The sequence below is a fragment of the Trichoplax adhaerens genome, genomic scaffold (assembly GCF_000150275.1).
Source record: "Trichoplax adhaerens TRIADscaffold_2 genomic scaffold, whole genome shotgun sequence".
NCBI classification, from domain to species: Eukaryota; Metazoa; Placozoa; class Uniplacotomia; order Trichoplacea; family Trichoplacidae; genus Trichoplax; species Trichoplax adhaerens.
Genome location: NW_002060944.1, coordinates 5,287,239 through 5,312,920, shown reverse-complemented (window position 1 = coordinate 5,312,920; position 25,682 = coordinate 5,287,239). Strand labels below are relative to the sequence as shown.

The window sequence follows — 25,682 nt, the reverse complement described above, 5'->3', positions numbered from 1 at the left end:
ATTAGAGGCTGTCGACCTATCGTATTGAATAGATAAAGGTCTTCACAAATATTTGACGCTTGAAAGTAATAAGGATGTACGATGCATACGATAGTACGCTCAAATGCTGCTATTGGAGTGTCATTATTTATTTTTGCTATGAATATCAGCTTAATATCACGGCTCCTTGCAGGAGTTTCAAAAAACAGTCTAAATGGCAATTACATTCATAATAACAAAAACTAGGTACACTCTTACATTTTTACATTTTTGTATGATGGCAAAATTCTTAGGTCTACATGTGCACTCACATCAAATTGATCACATAATATAAAATATATACGAGCACATATATATATATATATCTTAATTATAAGTATACTTAAATAAACAATATTTGATTTGTCTTTAAATATATCATAACAGGTCATACAGTGTATAGTACAATGCCTTTCGCTATTAAATTGAAGTTTTCGAAGTACGGTATGCAACAGCTGTGATTATTTCTTCGAGAGGCTATACCTAAATGCAAACGTTAACGCAGCAGATACAAGTACGCCTATATGGTTACTAGCGTACTATAAAAGCCTTTTAAGCAGTAGTGTCTTCCGATGCTTCAGTATTTTTATTACTTTCTTTCATCTTTAACCTTCTAGTGGCTTCGTATTCTATTCTAGGATGTATCGGTAATATTCCAGCCTACAATACAAAGAATTATTTCACTTATCTCATATAAGATATATTCTAGTGTGATAAGTACGCTCCGTACTAAGGGGATATTGATGTCGTTATGACTGATCCACTATGTTTCAATTAAGAATAGCCAAGTTACACATGCTATAGTATACAGGGAGCATATGTATTGATAATATAAAGAAGTCGATATGCTACAATGCTATCGTTACCATGGCGAGAAGAGCTGTAACTGGTTTAGTAGGTTGAGCTCCGACACCTAGCCAATACCTGAAACGTAGAAATAAATCGTTAATGGGCCACTAAGTTATTTATTTCTAGGACTGTAGTGTATCAATATGCATAGCATTTATAAAATGTGTTATCATCCAAATCTGAAACACTGCCAAAGTGCAAATGTCAAGTCTGCTTATCTTTCATATACGAATCGATTTTTCCAATATGTCTATGATGAAGTACCGCCTTAACTTTTAATGTATCGAAATTGTGGACAACAAGGGACATTAGAAAGAAATATAGAATGGCACCGTAGCAGTTCACCATTCCCCATTCTAGTGTGATAACTATTAACTAGGCGCTACTTTTCGCTATATTTATAATCTATTACATTTCCATTATCATTCTAGAGAAATTATTACGCGTACAATATAAGCCTCTCTTTATTGGATATAGAATACAAAGTTCACTTGCGTGTTGCATGATTTTGTAATTTTAGAAGCAGTTTATTGGGCAGTGAGATACGTGCAGCAGCTCACTGAATTTTATGTAGATACTTGGCTTGGTTTGGTTTCGATATTGAAATAGAGAAAGGTTTGAAAGCTAAACTAGATCTTGAACAGGTATCAAAACAGGCAGTATTGCAACGCAGCGAAAGGATGCTCCTCGACTGACGTTGTAACATTCGTAAAACTTACTTTATACGCTCAATATTTAAAGCAACCAATTTCTCATTGCTTCTATTAGGTAATGGATCGAATGAACCAACCTAAAAGGAGAAATTGATGAGGTTAACAACTGCAAAAGTAGCTAGGAAATACTGCATCAAGTTGGCTCTATCTTTCATTTAGCCCTTATCAATATGGCATCATTAGAGCTTCACCTGCTCAAGTGGGAGTCCATTCCTCTTACTCCTTTTATTAGCAACAACTATATGGTAAAAAGGTCGATGACGACAACCATGCAGTGCTAAACGAATTGCCACAACCATGATATCGACTACCAGTGGTATCTTTAATAGCCACTTTCTGTTGCTTTGACGAAGAGTAAGCACAAGTCTAAAATGTGCAAGTCCGATGCTGAAGGGCGCACAAGGAGGCCGTCGGAACTATTGACTCTAGTAGTTAGGCAAGTCTCACTGTCATGCGATACTGTACGACTGGACTGTACCACCTAAAACCGACGGTATAGAGTAAAACCGTGCTACAAATCAATACAGCGTATTGAATCACAGTATCTCCATATGGCTTTGTATAAGAGCCAACACCGTGTTTGCAACACAGTATGATACCGCAGGTAGCTCACTCTTAAAAGGCGTCTCATCCACTGACTTCAGCTTAATAGGGTGAAAACCGCCTGAAACCGTGTCGCAGATCAACACGATCAACTTGTACAATGTACAGTACTGTATTCCAGTATGATATGGCAACTTCAAGTACGATCTAGTACAGTACTTTCCTACAATACGAAGTGTTGCTACTGTAGGCAAAGTACTGTACATTGTAGGATAGCTTCCTACTGTACTGTACTGTACTGTAAATGAACACTCCTACTTGTATAGTATTCTACTATGACTATGAAATACTATAGAGTTCAACTACCAACAGTGAAGCACACTGCTAACGCTACAGTGTACAGTACCAGAAAATGCCTAGTATACAGTACAGTACAGTACTGTAGTACAGTACAGTACTGTACAGTACTGTACAAATATCTTCAATTCTCACTGCAAGCAACAACGGTGATATTGTCTTTACGGCATCATTCATTTCCATAGGAAGATTGAGCTCGCTGCGTAGACTAGACAAGACAAGAAGTGACAGAGAGTTCAAATCAAAAAGAAATCGTGCCTAGCTTGAATATCTTCAATTCTCACTGCAAGCAACGATGATACTGTACAGTACTGTAAGTTCAGGTACTACAGTACTTCTTCACAGTACCAAGTGTTGCTACTGTAGAGACAGTACTGTACACTGTAGGATAACTTACCGTCCAGTACTGTTGTAGCGTGTAAACAGGTCACCCCAACAGCGACTGTCGCCTATCTAGCCCTTGTTATTGTCTTGAGGGTATCATTCATTTCCCTAGGAAGATTGAGCTCGCTGCATAGACTAGACAAGACAAGAAGTGGCAGAGAGTTCAAATCGAAAAGGAATCGTGCCTAGCTTGAATATCTTCAATTCTCACTGCAAGCAACAACAGTGATAGTAGTAAGGTAGACCAAAGCCATGATAAATTATATCAGATTGACATAGATGTTAGATCGATGTTCTGTGGTAAGAGTTGAACGTTACCTGTTGGTCTTCACCGACTGGTTTTTCACTACGTGCGTGATCTTCACCTGATAATTATAACACGTCAAAATTGCTCCTGTCAACATTGACCACGTTGAATTCAGACTCGATGATACGGTAAGCATTAAAGAAAGTGCGATGATGATATTATGCATAAGGTCTGTAGACTACTGCACTGCTTGTGCTCTGACAGATCATTATTACCTCTTATTAATTAACACCTTCATTGTACAGCACTGTAGAATTCCAGTTTCCAAGCTAATTCTATTCTTCCTTATCCTAGTCTATCAATGACGTCAAGATTTACGTTTTAGGCTATAACCCCAAAACTGGACTACAATAAAGTATATTCCTCTTCTTGTCACTTTAGCATAGAACTATTTCACTCCGATTGACGATTAATCTATTCCTAATTCATATGCGTAGATCTTGCTTTGATTGTAAACATTTATAATTACCAAATTCACCTATTGGATATTATTGTATCAAGATGACGTGGATAGATGACTTTTGTGGATCAACAAGCAAAGGAGTTTGGTTGGGTAGTGATTTTGGTCGATGCTTCCAATTAGGTGCTATTTGCTTTCCCTCTAGCGTGCTGCTAGTTTGTATCTCATGGTATTACATTGGGTACAATAAAAAATTGTCTGGTAATTTTCAATCGGCAGCATCGCTGGTCGTCAAAATTAGATTATTAATCACATCTTTATGCATGATAAATTATACTCTTCAGTTGGTATCTTATATTATACCTCATGTTGTATTCAAGCCTGTCGTCTTGCTTAGTAAAGGTTCATGTATCCTCGCTTGGTTATCATTTTTAATAGCCCAATGGTCAATGCGAAGCTCTGATTTGAAAAAGATTGGCCGAGGTCCATTATGGTTATTATTAGCATGGCTACTGTGCTACCTGGCATCAATAACTGAATTCTATAGAGCAATTGGCAATTTTAATCCTCACAAGCGAACGAAAGCCAATTATTTTATACAACACTATAGTGTCTTTACAGATTTTGGGCTTCAGACGCTATATCTTATTTTATTATTACCTAGTGGTCGTAGCAATCAAAGTACTATCATTAGCCAAGCAATGTCTCGCTTAAGGTATGGCATCAATGTTGATGATGAAGACGATGAAGAACAAAGACTATTAACTACGACTATTCAACCTGCCTATTCTACTATAGATACAATAAAGAGTGAAGAAGTTTCTCCATTAGGTATTGCCGAAGATAATAATAGCGATCTATCGCGACTTTTCTTCTGTTGGGTGCAACCAATGATGGTTCGCGGTGCTGCTGGTAAACTCAGGCAAGCTAAAGATCTATTCTTATTGCCAAGAAAGCTCAAGACAAGTTACATTCGTCGACAATTTATGCGAGCGTGGACGTATAAACACACAAATGACGAAACAGATGATAATGTCAAGATCAGAATTTCACTATTGACAGCTCTTAATCGTACTTTTGGAAAGACCTACTATCCATTAGCTATATTAAAACTAAGTAGTGATTTATTAGGTTTTACTGGACCTCTACTATTGCATCAGTTAGTCACATTTGTCGAAAACAAAAATCAACCAACCATTAATGGATATATTTATGCCGCGGGATTATTCTTTGCCACTGGTATTAGTGCAATTCTAAATACCCAATTTACTTTCAAAGTAAGCCTCTATTATGATTGCAAGAGCAAATATTTCCAACATCGAACAGTCATTTACACAGAATTACCACTTATATGCTATAATAAGTAGATAGTATTTGACACAATCATATCTGATAAAAAGATTTCAATTACCATTAATGTCTTAACTTTTATTCACTTTGCTTAATATAGGTCAATAAAGTTGGAATTCAAATTAGAACAGCCTTGGTTGCTGTCGTCTATAGTAAAGCACTTTCCGTTAATACTGCCTCATTGTCTAAATTCGATACTGGTGAAATTGTAAATTTAATGAGTACTGACACAGACCGAATTGTTAACTTTTGCCCAAGCTTTCATCAGTTTTGGAGTTTGCCATTCCAAATTGCGATATCTTTATATCTCTTATATCAGCAAGTAGGAATATCATTCTTAGCTGGCGTCGCTTTCATAATCCTTCTCATACCAATCAATAAGTACGAACTGTTGTTGCTAAATATAGTTACTTATTATTACGATATTTAATATCTTTCAATCTCAAATTCTCTATCGTTTATGTCAAAATTTTCTATAAATAAGATGGTTAGCAGGTAAAATTGGACAGTTGAGCACTGAAATGATGAAACAAAAGGACGGTCGTGTCAATACAATGAGCGAGATTTTATATGGTATTAGAGTTATTAAATTTTACGCCTGGGAAGCTAATTTTGCAAACAAAATTGAAAGACTGAGGTTAAAATCTTTCTCCATTAAATCTATGAAATCTTTCATTAATAAAAATGCAATTTTATAGGAATGCTGAGCTGAAGAGTTTAAAAGGAAGGAAGTACCTTGATGCATTATGTGTTTATTTTTGGGCCACAACACCAGTCATTATTTCTATATTGACATTTGCAACTTACGCAGCATTGGGGAATAGACTAACTGCAGCTAAAGTACGCTTTTGAAAGTGCTATAATAAGCTAATTTTCGAGTCAGTTAATGTTGTATTGTTTTCTAACTAATCACTAGGTCTTCACTAGTGTTGCACTATTTAACATGCTAATTAGCCCGCTCAATGCATTTCCTTGGGTTCTTAATGGATTGATGGAAGCATGGGTTTCCGTGAAAAGAGTGCAAAAATTTCTTTCCGTTGAAGAATTTGACAGCGAGAAATACTACTCTATTATACAAAGGAACAGATCAGAGCATGAAATTGAGATCAACTCAGGTACTTTCACATGTATGGTACGGCAGCAGTTCAATTGACAACATCGCTATTGTGTATAATTTTACACCTTTAATAACAAATAGCTAAATATTTACAGGAACCTTTACTTGGCAACCTAGTTATAATGATCATACTGAAAGTGAACGACCTAGTATAGTTGATATAGCTATTAGTGCATCACCAGGGCAACTTGTAGGCATTGTTGGCAAAGTTGGTTCGGGAAAGGTATAAATAAATATAGCAGGACTAACAAAAGAAAATAAAACATTAGTCCATATACTCATCTCGATTTAAGCAATTAATATCGACTTTATTCGCATATAATTTAAGCGACGTATCTTTTTTTGATATTAGTCATCATTGCTTGGAGCCATGACAGGAGAACTAAGAAAAATTACTGGTCAAATAAGTATTCCGCAGAGACAGTCTGGTTTCGGTATATTTACACAGGTTGGCAATTATACTTAAAAGTATTGTAATATGATTTTGATTAGTTTCCTGTATACTTACGTATTTTTACGCATAATGCTCATAAACTCCTATCCTTTTATTATTTTGGTCATTCTCTAGGAACCGTGGATTCAGCAAGGAACAATTAAAGAAAACATCTTATTTGGTAAAGCTTACAATGAATCAGCATATAAAGCTACCATTTTCGCTTGTGCTTTGGAGGAAGACTTAAGGATTTTACCTGCTGGAGACTGTACCGAAATTGGTGAAAATGGCGTAACGTTAAGCGGTGGGCAAAAGGCAAGACTTACTCTTGCTCGTGCTGTTTATCAAGACAAAGAAATTTATCTTTTGGACGATCCATTAGCTGCAGTTGATTCGCACGTAGCACAACATCTATTTCAACATTGCATCTTAGGAATACTTAAACACAAAACTAGGTATCATTCACAAATCTTTGTCAGGATGCAAGTAACTTGAACTCTTCAATATCTAAATCATAAGTTTTCTACGTTAATTAAGATGCTATTACAAGATATAAATATTCTCTTCTGTACTAGAATACTGTGCACCCACCAAACTCAGTTTCTTCGTCAAGCTGATGTAGTAACGGTATTAGATGCAGGAAGAATAATACAGTCAGGTCCACCAGAGTCCGTCTTGGATAGTGAGACAGTAAAATTACTTTCTCAGAACAACGATAACGACAAAGAAGATGACAAAGAAGAATCTGATGTATTTATTTCTTGTTATAATTGCTCTTATGTGTGATGTAAACCATTGATTCTGTATTAACAGTCAGTCTCAACAATTACCTTGCAGAAATTTGAAAGCATCGACATAAATGACAACGATGACACCCTGATAACGCAAGAGGAACAATACGAAGGTGTGGTAGCTTTATCAGTATATAAAGCATACTGGTCGGCCGTCGGCATTTGTTTGTCCATCATAATATTCACCTCATTATTATTAATGCAAGGTAACTAAATGTGTTATGCAAATATACCTATAGAACTTATTTATTTGAGCGACATACTTGACATACAGTATATTTAAAAATTTATTACAAATTTAACCTAGTTTTGCCTTTATTGTGCATCAAATCCGATTGTTAATAGGTTCCCGTAACGTATCAGATTGGTGGCTGTCGTTCTGGATATCACAAACAAAGAATCATTCTCGTTCTGGTGTAAATACGTATGGTGCCACATTATTACCAGAGTATTTCCCATCAGCAGGGCATAATTTCATCGAAATAGCCCATTATAACAGTATAAACTCAGAAAATTTATTGGCTTTAAATACCTACGACAGCAACGTTACTTTCTACTTGACGATATACTCAGCTATAGCCATAGGAAATACTGTAAGTGATTTTGGCTTTAGGATTATAGCTACTCAAGGGCATATCATGAAAATTCACATACTATATATATATCACTATACTAGATGTTTACGCTTTTAAGAGCATTTTCATACGCGTACGGGGGTATTTGTGCTGCGAAAATTCTACATAACCAACTCTTTGATTCTGTACTCCGTGCACCAGTTCAATTTTTTGACACCACTCCGGTATGTGGCAGCCATACTTTGAATTTAAAATCTAATATACACGTACTATTTCTTGAGCTACAATGTATGTCGTCCAATTTATTACTGTACATGACTTCTTATAGGTTGGAAGAATTATTAATCGCTTCTCGTCTGATGCGGTTAGTAACTTTTTTCTTCGTTTTCTAAACTATCGAAATGAGCTCATCTATCCAGTACTTTCAAAAATAATTTTTTTAATTAATAATATTTGTCCTTTTAATAAACAGTATGCTATCGACGATTCATTACCGTTCATTATGAACATTCTATTGGCACAACTTTATGGTTTTGCCGGTACGATTGTTATAACTTGCATAGGGTTGCCTTGGTTCATGATTGCCTTAATACCAGTTGGTATCATATACTATTTCATCCAGCGCTACTATAGAAAGACGTCGAGGTAGCATTAAGTCGTCTCATGTTATCATTTTAAAATCTTAAATCTTTTCCGATATCAACATTTTATTTATTACTAATATATTACTTACTTTTATCTTCAACTATGACATTGAAAGAGAAATTAAGCGATTATCAACTGTTACTTTGTCTCCAATATACACTCACTTTACAGAGACATTAAATGGCTTACAGTGTATAAGAGCTTTCAGAGCCTCTGAAGCCTTTTCACTAGAAAATGAAAGACGACTTGAAACGTACCAAAGAGCAAATTATGCCAGTTAGTAAGAAAATTACTGCTTCAAATTAATAAACCAAACTGCGCAATTCAGATGCCATTTATTTTACATTTAGATAAATATAATTTAATAAAATTATATGTAAATAGGTCAAGCAGTGTCTCAATGGTTAGGCATCCGACTTCAGTTATTGGGAGTTGGAATGGTAACAGCTGTTGGATTCATAGCCGTAATTCAACACCATTTTCAAACGGTGGATCCAGGTATAATGTTTTAATAAGTTCACAGTTGTACAATACTGCAACATTAACCATATGTTGAGTTATATGACTAACTATCTTGTTCACTGCTGAAAGGTTTAATTGGCTTAGCTATATCCTATGCTTTATCGGTAACGTCACAGCTCTCAGGAGTTTTGACTGCATTTACAGAAACTGAAAAGGAAATGATCAGCGTTGAGAGGGCCAAGCAATACATTGATGGCATTCATCATGAAGAAGTACAGCAAGATTACATCTGCCAGGTATTTTAATTCAACTAAATTACTTAAAAAGAATTCAAGTTTTTTACCAGCGCTGGTATAAATTCTGATCTGCAAAGATCTTGCAAAGCGACTCACAAGCATTCGAATGTAATAGTAAGAAAAAAATTATGTGACCATAAATCAAGATTATCTTATACCTTTTTTCAGGTTCCATCGCTGTGGCCTAGCAAAGGGACTCTACAATTCAATAACGTTACATTAATTTACAGGTTACTTCCTTTTTCTTTTAGAATTTACCTCTGTTTTCATGATTTGATAACGTTTAAAATTAATTTCAGACAAGGGCTACCTCCAGCGTTAAATAAAGTTTCTTTTACTACAAGACCTTCAGAGAAGGTATATACATACATGTATTATTACGCAAGAACTGAAGATAATATCTTACGAAACTATCTTAACTGTTATGTCTTATTGTACTATATATAAATTCTTACCTAGATTGGCATTGTCGGACGCACCGGTTCTGGAAAATCAAGTCTTTTCTTAGCATTATTTCGTATGCAACCATTAGCTTCTGGTAATATTACCCTTGATGATATCGATATCTGCACTATTCCTACAACCGCTTTGAGGTAACTGAATATAGCCGGCTGTTAAAATTTTAGGACACCGTTACGTAAAAACTTTAGCTAACTCTAAAAATTATCACTCCTAAATATTTATATCATTAGATCTCGAATGGCTATAATACCACAAGATCCATTTCTTTTTAATGGGACAATAAGAAATAACGTTGACCCTTTCAATAACCATAGCGATAGTGAACTGTTAATGGTATTGGAAAAATGTCATCTGAATAATGTTATAGACAGAGGTGATAATTGTGTTAAAATATCTGTAAAAGATTGAAAAGATATTATACACCTACTAATTTAAGTATTATTCGCAATTGATACCGTTGTACTGTAGATGGGCTTGAAACAGATGTTGGTAATAAAGGGCGAAACCTATCTGTCGGCGAGAGGCAACTTGTATGTCTCGCTCGTGCCTTATTGACGAATGCTCAGGTATAGTTCATAATCAAAGTTTGGTTTCAAATATGTTATATACTCGTTTATTATCTTGCATATCGTTTCGGTGATTCTGCTTAGATATGGTAACACTATTGCAATAATGTAAATTTTCACAGATCTTATGCATTGACGAAGCTACCGCTAGTGTTGATCACAACACCGACAAATTAATTCAAGAGACTATTAAAAGACAATTCCAACAGAGAACTGTGCTAACTATTGCTCATAGGTTCGTACACATTAATTAATTAATGCAAATTGCAATATATTACTACTCCAATTTACAAACCTAGAATTAGCGCTTATTTTAACTTATGCTTTCGTTAAAGTTGAACAATCTTTGAAAATTTAATAATTCAATTTTATGTATGCCTTAATATACTTTCAGATGATACTTTACTAATTAGATTGTCGTAAAGTAAAAATTAAATATTATTTAGGTACTGTGATTTGGGTTAGGGTTAGGGTTAATGTTATGCTAAATGTAAGTCTATTTGGTTGGCCGTAGGGTGTCATCCATTTTGGACAGTGATCGTATTCTAGTCATGGACAACGGACGTGTTATTGAATTTGAAAAACCGGATAAATTGCTAAGCGATGGACAATCTTCATTTTACAAGCTTGTGGAAAGAAGCAAAAGTTCTGGATATGATATATAAGATTATTATCTTAATGTTCCAATTTTTATATTTTTATATTCAAATATGTGATAACTGCCGAAAACACTATTGAATTATTTATGGATTGCATTGTTAACTTGCATAGGACAATAATCATATCTAATAGCAATATCTAAACTAGAACTCGTTGCTCAGAGTAAACAGTAAGATCTGAAAAGCAATGTTAATTAATGCATAGGGCATGTTTATAACTCATGGAAGGAGGACTTCGTACTTGCTGGAAATGAGCATTTATGGAATCTGTCTAATATCCTAGTTTATGATTTACTTTGTATGTAATTATCAAAACAGAAAGTGTTAATATTTCTCTATCTCAAGTATCAGGTTATAAACATTGATGTGTCACGGACTGTATTTATTCAAAATAAAGAGTTTTAATTTGTTATGTACTGTTGTAGGGACAACTTTAAAATAGCAGAAAGCCGGTTCTCTATTTTAGAGATAATTTCTCTACTGCTAATCTGATTACCCTCTACAATACAGTACACTGTACTGAGTATAGTACTGTAAATTAGTACTGTGGTCTCTCAGTGGACTGAACAGAATTGTATGATATTTGTATCATCATCATCATGCTGTCTGTATACTAAGTCATGGACTTCTCGTCCATGACTGAGTACTCCCCCATTTCTTCTTCTATAGCACTACATAACACAACTTTATGAGTATCCTGCTTACAACATTACCTTCGGATAGTAGTTTTTCACTCGCATACTAGAAAGTACCTTAGTTCAAGCACCTTGTCGATGAATGATTGCCAGTATCAGGTTAACGCATGCGTATTGGGCCAGGCCAGGTCCCAACACTGTCACGAGCTCACGGGAGCTAAAAGTTATAATTGCTGCAAAACTATCTTAAAAGAAGAAAGAAATCAAGTATACTGTCGTTTTCAACCTTGCAGATAGGATAAGTTGGCAAGAAAAGTAGAGCTATCAACATGCCAAGTGATTATCAAACTCGATGGTTAACTTATCATGGCAGTAATTTCTTTAGGCAAAGATTATTACTATCGACATTGAGTGGAAGACCAGTGAAAATTGTTGATATACGTAGCAAAGATGACGAGCCTGGCTTGCAAGAACATGAAGCAAATTTCATCAAGTTGTTAGAAAAAATGTGCAATGGTAGCGAAATAATTATCAATCACACTGGTACAAAGTTGATGTATAAACCAGGTACTATCAATGGTGGTATACTGAGTCACGATTGCAGTAGCGGAAGTCGTAGTCTTGGATACTATCTAGAACCTATACTTTGCTTAGCACCTTTTTGTAAGACTGCCTTGCAATTAACTTTACAAGGTATCACCAATGGTGGTCATGATCCTAGCGTTGATACTATTAAAATGGTAACGTTAAAATTAATGGAAAAATTCGGTTTAGATGAAGGATTGGAATTAACCATCAATAAGCGCGGATCCATGCCTAAAGGTGGAGGTGAAATCTTCCTTCGTTGCCCAGTTATTAGGCAGTTGAACACTGTTAATATGTTAGAAACGGGTAAAGTCAAGAAAATACGCGGTCTGAGCTATACAACACGTGTATCGCCCGCCATGGCTAATCGTATTATTGATAGCTGTCGAAATAGCTTAAATCCCTTTATTTCCGATTTATACATTTATGTTGATCATTGTAAAGGTAACCAAAGTGGTCTATCACCTGGATTTGGTGTTACTTTAACAGCTACTACAACCTCCGGTGTCATGTATTCGTCACAACTGACTGCTGATGTATCCGATCAGAAATTGCCTGAAGATATTGGTCAATATGCTGCATATAAGCTATTATCTGAAATCAAGCAAGGTGGTTGTATCGATGCAACACATCAAACCTTAGCCTTGTTAATGATTGCTTTGGGTCCTCCTGATGTTGGCAAAATTAGAACTGGACCTTTAACAGATTATACTGTAGCATTTTTAAGACATTTAAAAGATTTTTTCCAGGTTATGTTTAAAATTGATGCTTTAACTGATGAAGAAAGTGATTTGCAATCACTAGTACTGTCTTGTTTAGGCATAAATTACGTCAATATCAGTAAGAAAAGTACATAATTATCAGCTAGTGTAAAGTATGAATGCACTCCTTTCACCATCAATTTTTAAAATTTATTAGCATGATGAGGTATTTTCCGGTATGCAATCATCAGCGTTGAACCATTTACATTACATGTACATATATACTGTATATACGTCAAAATAGCATAGCAAAATAAACGCTTGCGGTTTCCTATCACAACCGCATTCCAGAATCGATTCTGAAATAAAACTGATATACGGAGAACAGCGACTGTATTAATACAAATGTATCTTAGATATTTTAAGATAAGTTAGTAAATATCCTATATGGAGAGTTAAGATTCTTTCGCCATCGATATCTAATAACTACCTAACATCATTTTAAAATGCTACACCACCTGGCTGAGTTCTTCCTCGTTTTAATTATATTATAAAAATATATTTAATAAAAGCCAACATAATCGAATATTTAACATTTCCGAATAAATGCCTACAACGCTCTTTTATCCGTATGTAGTTGATCGATAAAAAGCTAGATAGATAATAGACTTTAAGACAGCATACAGTATACTATACTGTACATAACTGACAATAACGTTAATAAAATATATAATACTCAATGAGTAAACATAACAAGGACTGGCAAACGCCATAGCAATATCATTGCCATATTTCTATCATAGTTATTAATATTTAAATATTAATACATATTTAATGTAGAGTTCAGTTTACTAATTCAATGTATTACATGAAAGGTCATCGCTGCAAATCAATAGGCTTTTACGTTACTTTATGTTGTTTCTATCATCTTTGTTGAGAAGTAACGACATTTTATTGTGGAATCACCCATGGAAAGTATACAGACTACCAGCGTGTACCTGATAATTAAATAGCCTTTTCATACTAATTAAAGTTAAACAGAACATTCACGATATCTCCAATAAACACTGGTAATTTAAATTACGCGTAATGCTCATTCCGTAGGAACTGTCACTCTGATATCATTTTAGTTATCTGATACTCTTTATTTCAATTACAGTTATTCATTATTACTATTCTACGATTATCTAGGAAGGCTAGTAACCAAATTGTGCAAATTAAACGTCAAGCTACTTGTAATAATGATACAACCAAAATAATGTTCTCGTTGGGCTATAGATAATAATATACATTCAATGCTAGTTAAAGCTAATCGAAACATGATTTTGGGTCGATCTCCAACCCTATATAGACCTAATAGGTTTGACGTATTGCTGTTATTAAAACAAGCAAGATTATAAAGAAAAGTCGACAAAATGGCTGCATAGCAAACCTGAAATCTAGCTATACACTTAGCGATCTCTCTCTTTATCGCAGTATACGATGTATAATAAAATAAGAGTCACATACGTCGTATATATAAATTGTCTCATTCAATCGCTAAAAGTTTTAGTTATCATTAAATGCGCATATAATATAGGCATGCTTTAATCGAAGACCACCATTACGACTAAATAGAAGATAGGCGTCTTAAACAATAGGAATAAAAAAACCAATCTGCACTCATAATTAATTAATTAGATTTTAGTTGAGGTTGCTGCCTGAAGATCTTCATAGTAGTTGTTATTGTATCGACACCGGTAAGTTACACTAGTAAATTACAAGTCTATTATACGCCATACAATAACTCATACTACTACGCTACATCGATAGGTATGGCAATAAAAGTAAAACGAAATTAAGATTAAAAACTGCATATTGCCAAAACAGGTTATGTTTAACTTTGCGCTATCTTATGGTATATCGTAACAGCGATTTAACATATAGTTTTATGTACAAGAGTGATTCGGTGGATAAATTTTTATATAAAATGAAGATAAAAATCAAATATTACAGTAATATTAAAACAAACTACAGTACAATTTCTCGGTCATTTTCTATTAACTACGAAAAATTTGGTAACATAACAAAAACAACACTTACTGACCCACAATACAAGACAGCTACTATTTTACAATCCATCTCATCATCTTTCAACACAAAAGGATTGAAAGAAAGGAAATGATCTATTTAAGAACTGCCTGTTTCCAGCATTTCCATTAAGAATGTGTCAATTGGTGGATCACCAATTAATTTATAAAAGAAAAGATGCTCCAAGGTCTTTAAACTTATCGCTCTTAAGGCCGGCAATCGAAGCAGTAGTTTAGCAAAGCGACAGAGCTGGTCAGGAAACCTTTTCTTGACGTAAGCCTCTAGAGCTCCATATACCAGCTCTCGATACTTTTCAACCCTATCAGCTGATGTCAAACCGCGAACATCTAGCACATACAAAACATCAAAAGTTAGCAGTAGAATAAAACAATTTTTAAAATTTCTCTTTTAGTCATAAAAATCACTTAGACGATACTAATACCGTAGCGTTAGTTACTACCAACAAATAAATAGATGAGAAAATTGTATAACATTTTATGCTCATTACATATCGGCTATTGAAGGTGACAATTTACTGTATGATTTTCGAATTTGTATCACGATACTATAAGTTACTTTAGCCAAAAGCGCAATATTCATTTGTTTGACAGTAGTGACAATCTGCGATACCGGTTCCAATTTATATCACCAAAATATAATATGCAATCTACTGTATGTCCTCTCAAATATAAATGTTAAACATATTACAAGAAATTTTCCTTCATTATTCTATTCTCTCTTCTACCTGGATTAAACAATATAATAGCTCTCAAACAGCCCAATTCAGTTTTATCCATTTTTAAATATCTCATTTGATTAACCAACTCTGTTAAAATCCTATCAAATATAGCCCCAATACCAGCATTATGCGCGCTAGTGCGATGAATATAATGCCCAGTCGATAAGAGCAAGCCATCTTCAACAGCTATTGATCGAAACGAAAACGCAGCTATCAGTAATTCATTCCAACCAGATCTCAGAAGTATTACTTGGTCATCGACACATAAATCACAGAAATGGGGTATTTTCTTGGCCCATTCAACCAAATTAAATAGTTGTTTATCTGCAGCTTGACAAATATTTAAGACAGGGTTACTTTGCATTTCGACGTAAGGTACACTATTCATATTAAGCGTAGATTCAGCATCTCGGATAGCTTCAACTGGCATTTCATCGTTCCCATATGTCGGTAATGGGAAGCCATCCGCTATTGCTATCGGTAAGGTGGTTTTACTAGTTGGTGTGCTATTCTTTACGCGCTCTTCCTGCACGGCTATATATAGATCACATCAAAGTTTAAAAAATAAATCAACAATAATAGCTTCATTTACACTCCTATTTATATATGTGAATAATATAAGTGCTCTTAAGGTTATCCAATTTCCTAACTCTAGTGAAATAGTTATTTTATCAAGGCCCAATTTATCGATAACTGACTACTGATAAAAAAATGTACCAAATACCTCACTACCTATTTTACTACGTCGACAGCTAGAAATAAAGTATAAACATGACAATACTACAAGGAGCAAAACATTCGTCTGTAAGCTCAATTAATGTAATGGTTTTCACCATGAACAGCAAATTGATAATACCAATAATAAAAAGAAATAATTTAAGTTTTAAAAAGTCAAAAAATTTGACCGAAATAGTGCCTTCATAATATAAAAGCGCCTTAAAAATAAATATTTCTTCATAAGCAATTACTTTATCTAGTGTATGTACTGCATATACGTATAACGAATGATAACATTTTAGTAAGAAGCGAAATTTCAAATATTCAAAACAGTAGTATGTACAGTAAACTAATACTTGAGATATCGTTTGCTGAAAAACATCAATGGGCTATACACTATTGAATGCTATCCATGATTCTTAGAACAGGTACTATAGTATAAGAGACAATTATTTATCGAACAATAACCCTTGCGATTTTAGTCGCCGGCAATGTCTCCCATAAACAATTATTATCAATGACCACTATCGAAATTCTAATAAAGGCATATTTTATGCATTATTATAAAATTTTAACACAATCCGAAGTATGCATCTGAAATGTAATGGACTCGCAAAGTACTCTCGTCAATATTAACGCTATACTGCAATACTACAACTTTACAACTTTTTGAATTGATTCATAAAAGTAATTTATAGAAGTCAAAAATACTAAAATCTAATAGGAATTCATTAAACACGCTATAGCTTTCATTAATACGATTGACAGTGTTAGTAAACTCCTACAATTTAGTTGTCCATCAATGCTGTTACTAGCTAGAAAATTAAATACTAAAATTCTATAATCAAAGTTATGCTATTACAATCACCAATATTGTAAAGACTCTTTTTTACCTTCTTGCTTCATACCAACTTGCAGACACTTCTGGTATCGACAATACTGACATCGATTTCGTTGCTTTTTATCAATATCACAGTTTCGATTATCACGGCATGTGTAAGTTAAATTTTTGCGCACTGTACGCTTGAAGAAACCCTTGCAACCTTCACAACTGTAAACGCCATAATGCCTCCCTAGAAAGAAATAGTTCAATATATATTATAGCATACAACTACAAAGCTACAGAAACAAGAGTACCGTTATCAAGTTAGATATCGGTATACTAGCAAAAGTGTGCAATCTTAAAGTAACAAGTATCCTATAGTTATCAATTCAATTGCTATGACTCATCCTTCACATATTATATCGTTAATCAAAACGTGACTTTAATCATTACTGATATTGGTTAGGAAATGAATGAGTGAAGAATGATCAGCAAGATTACCATGAAGTAATTTATCAGTAAACTACAATAGTGATACGACAATAAAGTCATTAGTAGCAATTCATGATCTATGGGTAATTTTATCACACAAAACCATTACCATAATGTGTAGCAATACCTTCAATTTGAGATAGTACATGATACATGATACTATTCAATATGAAATATACCGTACTGATAACTTATTGCCTCAGCATATCATTCAATTGAATAGTCATTGCTTATGGAATTGTTTCTTATTGTTATATGTTTAGTTTATAGTTGTTCGATAACGATTATACAGCTGATAAGCTATCAAAAATTAGTAAGTAGGATTTAAAAGCGGTACCCAATGTTGTATTTTTTAATGAATTAAATACATTTTCTGAAGTTGTAAATTATCGATTATTGTAGTGAAGTTATTTCGTAACGTGGACAGTGTTATCATAGTAGACATATCTAACCTGAAGCACGATCATTGCAGACCAGGCAATTACCGTTGGATTTATCAGCTTGAGCTTCTTTTTTAAACGATCTGTCCTCCATGCAAGCTAACCGATGCGATAAACATTGGTAGAGCAACTTGGTTAGATAAATTATATATCAAAAGGTATCATTCACAACATCATCAGTTAAGCCTTAACGAAGAGTGGAGTCAATTGGTTCAATTATCCTTTTTTATAATATCGTAGTATTGAATACTATCTTGACTATAAGAATAAAAAACATGTAGCACGCTGTAAAAATGGTGGAAAAAGACAGTGAGAATGATGGTCAATGAGACGAGGTAGTTATTGAACAACGGTATATTATTTATTGATAATAGTATAGTAAATTACGCATATGTAGTACATTTATTAAGATCCATTAACAGTCGTGGGTAAAATCACCTATAACGATGATTTAAAGCAGGCCGACGAATCAAATGTACACTGTAGGTCTTATGTAGTGCTTGGCAAAGGAATGGTTCACGAATGAAATGACCGTGAAACCATGCCCTCAGTGGTGACTATTTGCAAATGGGCAATTTTACGTCTCTGCAGCAATTCTGTAATGAAGGCGTACGTATCAAAACTGATCAATGTCAATCTGTATGCCGAAGAATCAATGTAGTATCATCTTTTGAATGGTTTTTCAACAGCAAAAGCGTAACCTATTGATCATTTCGACTACAGTGATAATTGTACAATACTTGATGTTGTACTAATGTGGGTGCAATTGAAAAAGATGGAAATATTCTACACCTAATCATTATTCATGATGGAGTAAAAGTACATACAATGTAATAATAAAATAATCCTTGCATGTCGACATGCAATGAAAATGTTTTGATTCAATGATCAACACGCGTATCAATAACAAGGCTGACTGCCCCACTCAATATACCCAAACTGACCATGGGAGTAAGAGTTGTTTTTTAAAGTACTATTTTCCTATGAAAATGATCGCTGATTCTTCTTTTTAAAATCTCAGTAATATCCTCAACATGTGCAACTTCTTCTTGATTGCTGTCGATTACTTCCGTCGTTACAATTTGAATTAGCACTAAGCCTGATAACGAAGCAGAGTTGGTCATGATTCAATGCATAATCAAGACTATTTCTTTATCCGATGTACTGAACTATACTGCCTTGAACCCAACCACTTTTCCAACTGGATGATTTCTTCTACTTCAACTGTAACAAGATTTGATGGGACCCTTGTTGCGAGTGTTGTTGTTTTTGGATGGAGAAGAGAATGCGATCCATACCAGTCCAGTCCATTGTACGGTGATCACGTGAGCCTGTGGTTGGCATACTGCAAAGTTTGTCCACACGAGAGACTGACCGTGCAGTAGACTCGTCGACTACAGTACCCAGTACTGTAGGTACGTACTGTACGTCGAAGCGCGATTCTCAGCAGATGAATTGTCTTCGTTTTGAATGACGGTATTGACTACTGTACTGCTATTGAGGACTGTCTGCTACACTGTGCCTAGCATACCCATGGCTCCTAGCCCATGTAAACAATAACAAACTTGCAGTGCGCAGCTGCAGAAATCCAATCATCAAGGGGTACCGTAAGGGGTTTGGCATGGGATTCAACTACAGTACATTGTACACACAACCTAGTCCAGTACAGTACTGTACGTACTGGACTGCAAGGGGGTACCGTAAGGGGTTTGGCATGGGATTCAACTACAGTACATTGTACTTTACTGCAGTCCAGTACGTACTGTACACTGGACTGCAGTCAACAGCCATGGAAGAAAGAGAGAATGGACTCACTGGAGTAGAGTACAAAGTACTGTAGTCATCATCACAGTGAGGCGTTGTGATACGGTAGCGCCCAAATGAGGTACTGTAAGCCCACTTGATCGACCAGTCCAACTCAGGTTTGCTTTTAGCAGTCAAGTATGAAATCAATAGCGTGCTGAGAAGAATCGGTAACTACACTATGTCAAGAAAAATTGGTTTTGCTACTCGGGAAACGACTGTCATGCAAGCTGCGCAATGCACCAAAACAGTCCACAGTCAGCTATAGGGTGGCAAGCAAGACCTGAGTGGTATCGTCCACTGTACTCTACTCTACATCATTTTGGGAAAACACAACACCACCGTACGTACAGTATGGTATCAGCAGCAATCTTTCAAATTCAGGATGATACCGTACTTGGTCATGGTCATCTTCTAGCAGAGATGATAGCACAACACAAAACGACCATATGCAATAGTATTGGAGAATCATTTTGAAACATGTAGTAATGTTGATGCTTACCTAGTCAACTTGCCAATGAAGCTTTTGAACATACGACAGCAAAATTCAATGATTCACTGTTGTACCATACGACCAATGAGGAAAACGGGTATGGCCAAAACAACCTTTCAAAAGCGATGAAAAGATTAATTAACGTCATCATCTCCACTTGCTACAGTCTATGAAATAAGCGGTGAGCACAAGAGATTGTAACTAAGCATTTCAACAACACCCTTTCCTCAAAGTAGCATTGCAATTTTTAAAGTCAATTACAAGTGCTCATACCCAACTTGATAATCAACAATCATCATTTGCAACAATTACAGTACAAGCAGTATCCAACTTTGCTGCTAACAAAGGTCTAGTGAAGGAGTAATGCTCACAAGCCACAAGCCTCCTACATCATTTCCCTAAAACTCCAACTATACAGTATAGCACAGCCGCATTCAAATACCCACTTGCTGCCTATAGCACATCGATAACAAGTTGAAATTGAACTTACTGCAAATCCAATGGATCGTTGGAACGTAGCCAAATAGACCGACAGTATCGTAGGAACGCTTCGTCGGCTAAGTCAAGCACAGAAACAGGGGGTTTTTTATCCTGGCAGTCCGATTATGTTGTATGGCAATGGCTTCCTCGCCTATTTTGTAGGATTAATTTCAGTCGATTGCCGATGGACTCTTTCAGCATGGATGCAGGAAAAAAATACCCAAAATAACATTCATCACCAGATCCAGTCTGAGCAGTAAAATTGATTTTCAGAATTCGAGCCAGATTCCAAAGTTTCAACTCTCAGCAGCGGTACGGAATCGTGAAGGCACTGTTGGGGTTTTGTTCTTTTCTACCCTATCGGCCGTACGTTGTGTCGATACATTGGAGAAGGGTACAGTACATGCAGTGGACTACAGTATATTATATCCAAATACTGTAGAGCAGCCCTAACCACGGCACACAATCTAGTCTACTGTACTATGGAAAATTCAATCCGCTTCATCATTTTCTGTGTACAGTACAGTACTGTAGCTTACAGTATCGCACTGTACAGTACTGTACAGTGTACAGTCCAAAAGGCTCAAAACACTGCAATTGTACTGTACACTGTACTGTACAGTACTGGACATTGTTATCTTACTAGAGTAAGCTAACAGTTTTGGACTGTACAGTAGTGTTCAGTCAAAAAGGCTCAAAACACTGCAACATGTACTGTACATCGCTACGCTTACTAGAGTAAGCTAACAGTTTTGGACTGTACTGTGTACACTCAAAAAGGCTCAAAACACTGCAACATGTACACTGTTAGCTTACTCGAGTAAGCTAACAGTTTTGGACTGTACTGTGTACACTCAAAAAGGCTCAAAACACTGCAACATGTACACTGTTAGCTTACTCGAGTAAGCTAACAGTTTTGGACTGTACTGTACAGTCAAAAAGGCTCAGAACACTGCAACATGTAAATTGTTCAGTTGTACACTTGGACAGGACAACAATTTATCCGCCGCTGACGCCCACGTCCAATACTGTACCATGCAAACAGAGTACAGTCCAATCTTGCACACGTGACACACATGACAATCACTTAGAGTCCTTCTCTACAGTACTACGCACTGGAATCGACAGTACTGTACTGTATGACCAAAACACAGCTTTGGGAAAACGCTGCACCTCAGAATTATTATACTGTACTGTACCGAGTACAATGGACACTATACTGTACTCTGTGCATTCATCTTGCACGCCTGACTACTAGACTACCAGAAAACCCAAAAAAGCCTTTCCGCTCAATCGATGAATATTAGGATAATGGATGGCCTTCAATAAAACAATTCTTAGAAAGGAGTAATAGTACTATCCTATTTTAGCCTACGATAGAATCCAACTTTTAGCTTCAATTGCTCCAAATGATAAGCGATCCTATTGGATAACGACTCTGTTATCCAATCCACCATAATAGGTGGACACATCGTGTATACTGTAAACATCCCTCGTATACAGTAGATGGTGAACAAAAGACCTACTCAGTGCTCAGTGACTGCACTCTTGTACAAGTAATGTACTGACTGTATCACAACGACTCCACCGCCCCTAAAAAATCAAAAGACTACATAAACTACCAACGTGGAGAATACTCCATAATACCTACCATATTACGCTGCCAATGTTGAAAAATGGATCCGTATACCTTGATCTTTCAACGACTATTACACTGTCTATGTTTATCTAGCAAGCATGAAGAAGAACTTGTTAATGCAACTTAGCATGACTGGACAAATACTGTAATAAGATGAAGAAAGTACACTACAGTCCAGCAGACTTGCAATACAAATGGACTGTATTGTCTATGAAAAACGATTGATGTTCAATAGGCGGTGGCACCGTCTTGAAATAGACAAGTTGATTCTATCATCATGCTATATCAAATTATCTCCATCGTCATGTAACAACTTGACAATGAAAGTAGTCTATCTGCCATGCTATACACATCAAAATCGTATACGAGTGGCAGATAATTATTGTTCAACGCTTCGCGAGATCAACATAGTCAAACCCCCTTCTGTGACCTATTGACTGACTAAACTGTCAGTTATACCATTTCATACCATGCTAGTCAATCAGCCATTCATAATACCGTAGCAATAACCGAAAATTACAGCACATGAGGTATTCATGACACATAAAATTCTCCTTATGTTATGTATTAATCCATCCTTTCATGACGGCGAATAATTCGGATCTAATGGTGGTTAAACTTCATCACTAATTTTGGATAGGATTGTATTTTTCTTCCCCCACCCAAATGGGTCATCCCAGAGATAGCAAACTTTATTATCTGATTTGACTTGTAAATTATGTTATGATCTATTTATTATTGTTGTCAAATACTATCAAACTGTATAAAAGAATGGATCATGATTGGGCTAACCTTGCCATATTCTCTCCAATAATTATAATTTGTCCTCATCGCCCAAATGTAGACTGTATGACTCAGTGCAATCGTGATTTGCATAGAATGAAGTCTATGCTACATTAGCCAGGTATAGTGTAGAAAATATGCAGATGGAAATTACTCTGAAATATGCGCTTCGTACATTGTTGAAAGGACGCGTATAGATTATCTATCCTATAGTAAGTCATGCACAAAATCGACAAATCCATAATGGTAGATAGAAGAATAAAGTAATAACTCTTGACAACATCAATTCCTATTAGACTAGAAAAATTCTATGCTAGAAAATAAGCTCCCTAAAAATGGCGCAATTTAAGCTGTTATTTTTATCATTGTACTGTAGAGTAGAATTGTCTAGGATACGAAAATATAAAAACGCAAACATCTGCTAGCATCCTCATGTACAAGTATACAAAATAGGTAAACATTTTTTCTTGTTATAAATAGTCGCTTTGATTTTATTCCAATACTCTCACTCCAAAGCTATTCTGTGCAGTTAACGGCAAACGCTACAGTCCGATAGTCCGAACTAGTTCTACATTGTATATACTTGTATTATTGTGTACGACAGAGCTGCGGTAAGTTTACTGAGGATGATACATCCATTTTAAATATTTACTTGCAAACAAATATCTATACTTAGCGATCTTTGACCGCAAATTGACATGAACTAAAACAAACCAAGTGTAATAAACTAATAATCTTAACTTTTACCACCGTAGCGTAGACGTAACATATATATAATACAGCTGAAGATTCGAACACATGTGAAAGAAATGACAGGGTGCAATATCAAAGTTTTAGACCAAATCACTTGCAATGTCGTAGCGACGATATTAGTACTATCTCATAGATCATCCAATCTGCAAGATGCAATACAAGCTACTCGCACATGAACATCATCGCTTCTTGCTAGTAAATCGTCAGCTCAAACTGGAAAATATTCCATGAAGCAGACAAAAATATTTGGCCCTATCCAATATACATTATTTCTGTACGATACTGTTGAATTCCAACTGATTAGCACATCAAGGTTACGGCATGGCTGTACTCATCTACAATCTACCTATCATAGTAAGATTATTCGCTCTCTGAATTCAATTACAATAGTTTAAGGTATATCATCGTCAAATACTGCAATAAAATTAGCATGTAATCATCACTTTGTATAGCAATTTACATTATCTTAAACAATCTGAGCGAGGCCGCTGATATAATCACAAGATGATACTATCAGCTTTTATTTAGAGATGTAACAATCCATCAAGTATTTTTTTAAGCGTGATAGCTTCCTATTGGAGGGCGGTTTGTATTACTATTCTTGTCTAATAGTAAAAAATATTAGCTTATTGATATCCTTGTATTTGCTTACATTCGCCTACAATAACAATCATACTATAAACCCCTTATTAATATGCCTCACTTGTGCATATAATCAGTAATGTATCCGTAGTAGGTAATTGTACGATGACAACAAGGGCGATATTTATTAAAGGTATAAAGTTATTCTAAAGGACAATCGCTGCTTTCTACAATAGCAAACTTGGCTTCCAGCTCTTTACTAATTCAATTACCGCGTGAAAGATATTACGTCAGGAGCAAATGACAGCTCTTGTGGTCTGTAATCAGCTATCTAATAGGCGTGGAATATCTGAAATATGTAAATAATCATACGGCATTAATGTTTTCAGTGACTAATTATTTATTTAAGTAATTGGACAGAAACATAAAAGGTTTATTAGTTGGTCTTTCTATACATTTCTGCTACATAAAAACTGTTACTGTAACGTTTTAGTTCGTACCTTTAACCATTTTGAATCTGGAAGCCATCTTCTCCTAGTAGACGATTACAAAGCAATACTAACCATACAATAAATGAGAATCAACTCCTTTGCACTACAGCAAAGAAAATAATTTATAGAATAGTGATTCTGCATGCTTTTTCAGAATCTTTACCAGAACTCTCAATAATAGAAAGAAGGATACTTATTAACAAATGTATGCATGTAATGTTTTACTGTGCAGCAATGCATCGTCGAGCTTGGGTTGCACAGCAACCGCAATGTTAACTAATCAGCTACTTCTAAAGATGTCGATATTATCGCCACAGAAATGGGATCAATTCTAGATCCTGTTATTAATAAAAGAAAGATCATTTTATATTAACCAAATTGAAAAATGATACAAGACGCAATCGATTGAGAATAACATATTTCTTAATTTTGTCCAAGAGCTGAGTAAAATAGTTATAATCTAACTACAATATTATACTTCTATTAGTCCGTTGTATAAGTTGCAATTTACCCCCAGTTTATGTACTAT

The 25,682-nt window shown here is 35.2% G+C and overlaps 4 protein-coding genes across 4 annotated transcripts; 2 read left to right on the top strand and 2 right to left on the bottom strand.

Annotated features, from left to right (window-relative positions):
* Window positions 1-570: 570 nt before the first annotated feature.
* Window positions 571-1,879, bottom strand: TRIADDRAFT_53518 (uncharacterized protein; the record flags this gene model as incomplete). The annotated part of the gene is made up of 4 exons (XM_002109424.1): window positions 571-678; window positions 885-942; window positions 1,587-1,657; window positions 1,772-1,879. The coding sequence occupies 4 exons, from the start codon at window positions 1,877-1,879 to the stop codon at window positions 571-573; spliced, it is 345 nt and encodes a 114-aa protein (XP_002109460.1).
* Window positions 1,880-4,272: 2,393 nt separating this feature from the next.
* TRIADDRAFT_21627 (uncharacterized protein) lies at window positions 4,273-10,933 on the top strand (the record flags this gene model as incomplete). The annotated part of the gene is made up of 25 exons (XM_002109980.1): window positions 4,273-4,848; window positions 5,022-5,302; window positions 5,406-5,558; window positions 5,620-5,761; window positions 5,838-6,036; window positions 6,134-6,261; window positions 6,391-6,486; window positions 6,607-6,926; window positions 7,047-7,161; window positions 7,285-7,468; window positions 7,608-7,670; window positions 7,749-7,855; window positions 7,939-8,061; window positions 8,166-8,201; window positions 8,310-8,482; window positions 8,598-8,758; window positions 8,867-8,980; window positions 9,074-9,240; window positions 9,409-9,470; window positions 9,540-9,597; window positions 9,700-9,833; window positions 9,933-10,075; window positions 10,171-10,268; window positions 10,391-10,503; window positions 10,783-10,933. The coding sequence occupies 25 exons, from the start codon at window positions 4,273-4,275 to the stop codon at window positions 10,931-10,933; spliced, it is 3,897 nt and encodes a 1,298-aa protein (XP_002110016.1).
* A 958-nt stretch (window positions 10,934-11,891) lies between these two features.
* Window positions 11,892-13,004, top strand: TRIADDRAFT_21493 (uncharacterized protein; the record flags this gene model as incomplete). Its single annotated transcript, XM_002109979.1, has 1 exon — window positions 11,892-13,004. The coding sequence occupies one exon, from the start codon at window positions 11,892-11,894 to the stop codon at window positions 13,002-13,004; it is 1,113 nt and encodes a 370-aa protein (XP_002110015.1).
* A 2,013-nt stretch (window positions 13,005-15,017) lies between these two features.
* On the bottom strand, window positions 15,018-24,027 carry TRIADDRAFT_49897 (uncharacterized protein; the record flags this gene model as incomplete). Its single annotated transcript, XM_002109423.1, has 4 exons — window positions 15,018-15,265; window positions 15,664-16,191; window positions 17,268-17,447; window positions 24,000-24,027. The coding sequence occupies 4 exons, from the start codon at window positions 24,025-24,027 to the stop codon at window positions 15,018-15,020; spliced, it is 984 nt and encodes a 327-aa protein (XP_002109459.1).
* Window positions 24,028-25,682: the final 1,655 nt, after the last annotated feature.